General features: G+C 36.7%; 1 protein-coding gene across 1 annotated transcript in view; it reads right to left on the bottom strand.

Annotated features, from left to right (window-relative positions):
- The window catches only part of armh3 (armadillo like helical domain containing 3), a 21,228-nt gene extending 14,279 nt beyond the window's left edge, over positions 1-6,949 (bottom strand). The window contains exons 1-14 of the mRNA XM_068592418.1: positions 6,846-6,949; positions 5,483-5,586; positions 5,325-5,381; positions 4,861-5,007; positions 4,589-4,696; positions 4,405-4,497; positions 4,213-4,287; positions 4,031-4,117; positions 2,629-2,685; positions 2,450-2,493; positions 1,870-1,930; positions 1,673-1,719; positions 1,009-1,084; positions 449-542 (exon numbers count right to left, since the gene is read on the bottom strand). Of these exons, the coding sequence (XP_068448519.1) occupies positions 449-542; positions 1,009-1,084; positions 1,673-1,719; positions 1,870-1,930; positions 2,450-2,493; positions 2,629-2,685; positions 4,031-4,117; positions 4,213-4,287; positions 4,405-4,497; positions 4,589-4,696; positions 4,861-5,007; positions 5,325-5,381; positions 5,483-5,584 (1,048 nt within the window). The 5' untranslated portion in view covers positions 5,585-5,586; positions 6,846-6,949. The remainder of the gene's footprint in view (positions 1-448; positions 543-1,008; positions 1,085-1,672; positions 1,720-1,869; positions 1,931-2,449; positions 2,494-2,628; positions 2,686-4,030; positions 4,118-4,212; positions 4,288-4,404; positions 4,498-4,588; positions 4,697-4,860; positions 5,008-5,324; positions 5,382-5,482; positions 5,587-6,845) is intronic.
- Between the last annotated feature and the right edge of the window lie 1,297 nt (positions 6,950-8,246).

The following is an 8,246-nucleotide window of genomic DNA, read 5'->3' as shown; positions in this document are numbered from 1 at the left end:
TGAATATTGAAGCCAGTATTTAAGCTATTAGGCTATTAAGATGCAGTTCCTGTAACAACCACAAGAATTTGCCTCTATGGAAAAGGCTTTCTGAAGAAATCCTTTTTGATTTTTGATCCTTGCTTCCCCTTTGGACAATTTGGATCAAAATGTTTTATGTAACATAAGTATCATACGGTTCATTTAAAATAAAGACCGTGACGAAAACATTATTTTTACAACATTGTCAAAACCCATCCTTCTACTCTCACAGGGGAAACCGAAAATCTGTAATTTAATCGGTCACTACTATTTGGCTCTAGCACAGCTCCTCCCTGTTGCAGAAAAATAGAGGCAGAAATAGTAGGAGTCAACTCTAATACTGACGGGAGGCCAACGGGCATCAGAGACACGTCCTACATGTTTTCTGCAGTGGATGTGTCCCCAAAGAAAAATGCGTTTGACTTACTGTCTAAGGAGGGCGGCGTTGTGCCAAGTGGTGCTGTAGGTGTGGTTGGAGTAGGGGTGGTAGGTGTGGTTGGGATGTCCATCTCAGGGTGGCTCTATACCAAAAACACAGTTATGTCATTGACAGTGAAAAGACAAAGGCTCAATGTCATCGGGACGGAAGTTTCATTTGCTGTTTTCCAAAATGTATTTGAATGGCTCAAACACTGAATATGAATGTCCCCAGAAGGAAAAATACATTCAACTGAATGATGGTAGAGAAGTTATTTTCATATTGTGAACCTTGAAAGAAATATGTACGTAATAGTGAAAAATTACTGTATTCCAACTTTCCTGCTGACGTATATGATTTTGCACGTCATTAGTAGATTTCAAATCACGACAAAGACACAATTTTCATAGCAACATTAAAAGAAGAAATAATGATTTAATGGACAGAAACAGCTTTGAGAAATGTGTTGGAGACCAACAATAATATTTGCCAAATATTACAATATACCTGAGTTTTTTCCAGACAATTTTTCAAAGGTTTCTTCTTGTAACTGATCATTGTGCTCTTACCTGTGCTAATACAGTGATGAAGTTGCGGTTAAGGTGCACAGCCTCATAGAGGGCCAGCAGAATCGCCTCATTGGTCCTTGAGGAGGAAGGGAAGTGTGGGGTCAGCTCATTCAAACAAGAAGTAAAATCTACACATTTTAACATAACTGGGCAGGAAAAAAGCTTCAGGCGTTGATCCAGTGAAGCACAAGACACAAATTGGGGGGCAGCCTGTTTTTTTTAAAAGATTATTAACAATCCCTTCTTGCATCAGCAGCTCACCCTTTTCATTTTCTGTATCATTAGGTACTGCACAACGTGTGCAACTACAAATCATTTTCAACATTAAATTACATTTTGGGTGATAAATGAGGTGACATTAAAAGGTGTAAAACAACAGTAAACGTTGTTTACGGATATGTGTAATTAGCTGCACTCTTAAAAATTGTCACTCAATTTTAAGACCAGGTCAGCAATCAAGCAGCAACTCTTGAGTGACCATGTTAGCAACACAGAGTCTACAGTGTGTCACAGTCTAAACAGTCAAACTTATGAACTTTTCATATTTTCTCTTTGTGACACATAGTCATAACCAACTTGTTGCCCAAATGAAATGACAAAGTCGTGCCAAACAATGCATTTAAGTTTGACTGATTAGTAAGAATATAAATCACTTTGTACTTACTGTACAGAGAGTTTCTCATCAGCGTCGGCTATAAACATGCTGCCCACCTGTGGACATAAGCAGGATCGAGCTATCAGCAACACACAAAAAAAGCTACAGAGGAGACTTTTGGAATACCATATAATCCTAATATCAGAAATACTAATCAAGTTTAAATACATCTACTGCTACAATATAAAGAAAGAACAAGGTCTTACCATACTAGTGAGGGTAGAGAAGAACCCACCCTGGTTCTCCTCCTCTTTGTCTTTGTACTGTCTTTATGGGGGAAAGAAAAACAAAGACAGAAAGTAAGAAGTAATAATAAAGAGGAGAGAATGACAAATAAATTAAAGACAGATAGTACACAGCAGCACAGCAGGGATGTATGTTTACACTCAAACACTGCACTTGTAACCGAACACACATTCACCCAACATCTCCTTCTACTCCCCACAACTCATTATCTAAGGGACATTCGCTTTATAAACAGAAACAATGAACCGCATGGAGCCGTCATTCATCACTTTGATGCGTCCGTCTACGCGCGCAGGCCGACAGGACCTCCTTCACAAACAGGATTGTAATTTCCAAACCTTGCTCATCCAAAAAACATTACCGACTGACTGCCAAAGAAAACTGTCAGATATAAATAACTAAAAGTATAAAGGAGCCTGTTTTTCAGAATAGAAATAGAACATTTGTTGGAGACATCAAACCAAAGTGATGACACCAGCGGCCTCAGCTCACCGAGGACTGCATCATTAAAAACATGTTTTTGACACTTTTAGATCTCACCTGTTATACTCTGTCAGAGCTTGGTGGACAACCATGCCCATTCCCTGGGAAAAGAAAACATCAAGTGTTTCAGTCAAACCTTTGATAATCTGCTTCATGTGAAGGCCATTGCCTCCACCATATTGGCTATTTATTATTCTGCAGTTCAAAATAAATACAGTGAGTGACAACATACTTACATCTAGTGTTGGCTCATCGTCCACAATGGAGAGCTTCACAATGTAAGGATTCACTGACTAACAAACAGCAAAATTAGTGTTATTAGAGGCCAATAAATATTTGACGTTAATACTTAACTGACCGTTAAAGGGTTTTTCATTTTGTTTCCTTACTCAACGGGCTTATCTACAGACTTACGTACTCCATTTTATAGATCAGTTTTTCTTGTTAACAGCCTGTGTGTGATTCTGGATTATAAAAGCAACGCCATCTCCATTAGTAGGATTTTTAGCAGCATTTTTTATTATGCAGCCATTACCAAAAATGTGCATTGGATGGATTGGCAAGCAGTGACTATAGGGCAAACTATTCAATTAAATGACATGTTTATGTCTGATTACATGTGCGTGTACCATGTCATGCATTAGCAGAGAAAGACAAAAACAATCCGCTGTTTGGAGTTGTTTCACACTTTGCACTAGTTTGTGACTTAATTATGATTTCATGTTTACCTTTTGTTGTAGTTTTAGGCAGTTGGATGGTTTTATACTTAAATTACTGTCAAATACATTTTGACCAATTTGTTGCTGGATCAAAAAGTGTTTGATTTTTTTTACTTTAACAATAAATAACAAGTCAGTGATTTTATATGTCTGTATATATTTGTTAAATGTTCTTTTACAAAGTTGAATGATCACTTGGTATCTTAAACACTGGTATCTGATCGGTACTGAGATACCTAAAGCCCCGGTATCGGTACTGGCAGTGAAAAAGTCAGATTGGTCCATCCCTTACTAGATTTCTGACTGTTGCAGCCCATTTTAGCCACATTCTACACATTTTGAAGGACACGTTTTACTTGTAAGGAGTAAATGCTCCTTGAGCAGCTGCCCACTTTGCTAACACATAAGGGTGCATCCAAAAGCTCACTCCTCATCCTTTCATCCCCTCCCACGTCGCCCCTTCTATCCTTCCAGGAATTAACTGAAGAGGGAAGTTAATTGGAAGCCATTTTCAAAGAGCATGATTAATTCTCTGTCATAAAAATGTAGGACAAGTGTCTCTGTGATACCGGATATATCTGAGGTCAAGGTTTGTATGTTCATCTAGTGCCAAATAGAAACATCTAATCGTAAACCTGCACAAATATCCTTATTCATATATTCATGTATTAATATGTTTCCTCCTAAGACTACACTGGATATACTCATCATGTGAAAACAATTAGTACTCTTTATTACCATTAGATAATGTATTATTATTATCATAATTTTTCTATATTAAGATATTTATTATTTTACCACTTATCTAACTTAAATAATACTCCAATGCTACATGCACAATGCACAAGTGAAACATATGTGACATATTATACCTCAACAATAAGTATTTGAGAAGTAAAGTATGAGTACATGTACACACCTCATATTTTCTGTAGTTGACCAGCAGAGCCAGGAGGACCGTAGCATCATAACCATGCTGCCCTCTGCTGGACACATCTGAAAGAATCTGAAGAGGGGAGAGACGGAGAACACAGATGACCAAATTTGGAAGAAGACATTTATAAAATACATAGAAATTACAGTAGATATGGTCTTTCTTACCTGTAGAATGGCTTCAAAGATGCTGTTGATCATCACATATTCCAGTATGGTGTTCTGACTAATGTTGTCCGTTACCTGTTAACACATGTTCACATATTTTTGATGTTTATAGTGTTTTTAAAACAGCACAAGCATTCCCCAAAGCCAATCACATTATAATTAATCTTGCTGTTTTGGTATGTTCTGTCTCACCGTCACCAGACACAGCAGCAGTTTGAGACAAAGGCTCTTCAGACTCTCTGAGCCATCTCCACAAAGAAGGCTGTCCAGTCTCTCCATTAAGTCCTGCACGAGATACAATCAAGAAATAAAGTGAATGAACATCAATTATTACTTTCACTCCTTTATTTCACCTCTCAATGTTTTTTCCACACACCTTCATTCTTTGCTCCGCCTTGTCAAAGCCCATGAGCATGTTGATGATGTCAAAGCCAGATGCTGACTTGTTCTTCTGGTGAACCCCCCGGAAAAGTGCACAGAGTGTCTAGGGAGAGATGCAGACCAGCACAGGTGTTAATATTGTGATATGTTTTACATTAACACAAATATGCATCTTTTTCGTGCTACAGGGGAAACTAAACTAAATCCAAGTATCCGATAAGATACAATAATTTAAATATAACTGAAAAGTCTGGGAGTTTTAGTTACCTGCAGGGCATTGACCACTTTAATCTGGTGCTCCTCTCCCAGAGCCTGAACACAGTGATGGAACAGAGAGTTGATGTTGTCCTGGATCCGCTGAACTTCCTCCCCATCGACACTCTCCAACTTGGACTCTAGGTACTCTAGGTTCACCTAAAACATGTTGGAAGTACAGACATAAAGAAAGATTGAGTGAGGAAAATATAGTTTGTATTATTAGGGGGTGCTTTCTTATAAATCTATTAACAGGTGTTTTACATATATTACATCTGATCATTTTAATATTACTTATGATCATCTTTTCTTCCAATGTTTTGCAAGTTGCATACATGTTGGCAGATGCTATTTTGAAGACTGCTTGACTGATATTATTTACATGTCTCAGTTCGATGGACTGAGACCATTTCTGACTATTTGCATTTTTATTCAACAAGATTCTTTTTTTTAAGTATTATTCTCTTTCACTTTACCTTCATGAGAAACAGCTCATCCCAGAAGCGAGGGTTGTTTTTTGCTGGGTCTTCTTTCTAAAAAAGAAAACAAAAACAGACAGGAAGGACTTCAAGACTTGCGCACGATTGTATTTCTTTGCTTTCAATTACTGGCGTTCTTTTATTATGATACTCACCGCAAAAATCTCATCATACATCAGCACCACCTTCTCTTTCAATGGTTTCTTAGAGGACGACGTCCTCCTCAGCAGCCCCGCCTTCTTCTCCACCTGAGACATGACTAAGTATGAGGAAAAAGATCCAGTGAGATTGATGAGGAAGAAAATCAATGATGTAAAACAATAATGATGTAACCACCAAAAATCACCAAGATTTTGTTCTTTACTATGAATTTATCACGTTTATGTAAGATATGTTAAGTTCATAGAAAATAACCAAATAAATCAAATTAAAAGAACAAAACCAACAATAAAATTATAGTCTCTTTCCAGGTGCTCTCTGACTTTCCCAGCCTGTCTGTAGTTTAAAGCCTGAAGCCCATTCTTTAATTATATAGTTTCATATTTAAACACTGCTAAATAATGTACTAAGACAGCTGGGTACTAGAAAATGCTACTCAAACAGGAGTAAATTGTGTGTTGAACTTGCATTAGTTTAAACAATGTGGCTCAATGATTTTTTAACAGATGATTAAGGCAATACTTGCTCGTGGCATCAATTAATCGATGCATGCTTAGTTATGACCACTAATCCAGACTGCTGTTGGACGTAACAGACAACTGTCATGACTTTACTTCAAAACCTGATGACAGCTCACCAGAGGCAGAACTAGGCAACGTTAGTGATTGCTAAAGGGTTGTGCATGGAAACCGTTATAGTGACGTTAACTATACTGTACATCATTCAGTAAAAGAGACGTCCCAGTAACTAAGTTAACTTTATCTTATAACGAAGTTAAACGGTCGGGTTCGGTTAGCAAAAGTGACATGTGACAAGTAAAGTCTAAATAATTCAAGTGGCGAACACATTTTACCTTACAGCGTGGTAATTGGCTAATAAATGTAATCTGATATGTTGTATAATTGATATAACGCTATATATATATATATATATATATATATATATATATATATATATATATATATATATATATATTATCTTGATACAACGTTAGCTCGGTTTGCTGACCTGAGTTGGGATGGGTTGCTAGCTTCTTAGCTAATACTAGCTAACTGACCCATCGTTTGCGACCCGGGTCATTAACGACTAACAGCGACGTCGTTTCGTTAACGAGCAGGTTGTGTTGTCCAGTCGACACCAGGTGAACATTTAGTTTATTGTAAGTGGTGGGATTTATATAGACCTACTGATATGTTCAGATTTCACAGCTAAAGCTAACGCTAGCTCTAGCTAGCTAATTTAATACCTGACAGATTGTTACATTGATTCAGCTACTTTATGTCAGGGTGCGGCTATTCTCGACATTGAAGTGTTGCATTATTTAGGTACAGCTTAGTCAGTGGTGCGGCTTGTTCTTACCTCAGTTAAAGTATTACAATTAAAAAAGCTAGTTCATGAATCCTTGTGACAACACTAGCCTCTGCTAGCATACTACTATCATTAGCCTCCTCCGAGTCTTCAGGGTCTTAGTGCCCCACAGATTCACATATAGGTTGATCAACTATTTAATACAGTGAGGACGCACACTTTAAGAAGCTTAACAAGTGCAGTATATGTACATGCAGTATATTGATAAATAAATAAAAACGTAAAGGAAAATAAGTGCTCAACCTTTGAGAGGAAAGAAAAAACAAAACCTGGGCAACCTTACTTTTTAACACGTAAAGGAAAATAAGTGCTCAACCTTTGAGAGGAAAGAAAAAACAAAACCTGGGCAACCTTACTTTTTAACAGGTACGGCAGAAAAAAATATTAATTAATTGATTAAAAGAAATAATTTAATACATTTAAAAAAAAATGCTCTTGATTTTAGAGCAGGGAGGAAAAGAGACATTTGTGTGCATATCTGCATGCCAGAGAGCAGCGTAAATTAAACGAAAATAAAAGTCTGATTTGAGCAGAAGAGTGTTCAGGCTCAAAATAAAATCTGTAATAAAACAGTTAGAAGTCATCTGTGTGATGCTGGCAAATATTAGTTCATCCTAGACAGAATCATGCAGCCTTTCTGTAAATCAACATGATTTATAGAAAGGCTGCATGGAAGTTAACTAACAGCTGAGGGACCTTTGGCTCAGTAATCTATGGCCACGTGTTGCTGATTTGAAGCACATTTCTGTATGAGATGCTCCCTTACATCTGCACCCCAGATATCATTATGTTCTGAAATATCTTTGATAAATAAAAATGTCAATGACCCAATTATTCATATATATATATATATATATATATATATATATATATATATATATATATATATATATATATATATATATATATATATATATATATATATATATATATATATATATATGCACTAATTACATTCATTAAATGGCAGTTTTTTGTTTATTTACATAAATGCATGAAAAAAAGAGTATAACCTTCTCTGGTAGACTTGTTTCTCTGCACCAAGATAATCCATTGCAAAACAGTTTTGTCTTCAATTAAAGGCAAAGGTTGTTGCTTCAATTCTTTGACCTTATGAGTTCCTTGGTAAATTAACTTCACCATCAAGAGTGTTACATTTCTGGTAAAGACTACATGGAGTGCCTCAATTTCCAGACTAAATGAGGAGAATACCGCTTTTACCGCATCATTAGACATAGGAGAGGAGGGAAGAGAGAGGAGGGGAAATCAGAATATAATGAGCAGTAAGAGAAAACATCAATTGAGAGGTGAAGAGAACATTAACTGACACACACATACACAGGCATGCACGCACATGCAGACACAGACAGACACTCTGTCTGAACATACAAA

This window comes from Clinocottus analis, unplaced genomic scaffold (genome assembly GCF_023055335.1).
Source record: "Clinocottus analis isolate CAN_PGR_092001 unplaced genomic scaffold, fCliAna1.0.p SCAF_27, whole genome shotgun sequence".
In the NCBI taxonomy this organism is placed as follows: domain Eukaryota; kingdom Metazoa; phylum Chordata; class Actinopteri; order Perciformes; family Cottidae; genus Clinocottus; species Clinocottus analis.
This window is presented reverse-complemented; position numbering and strand designations above follow the sequence as displayed.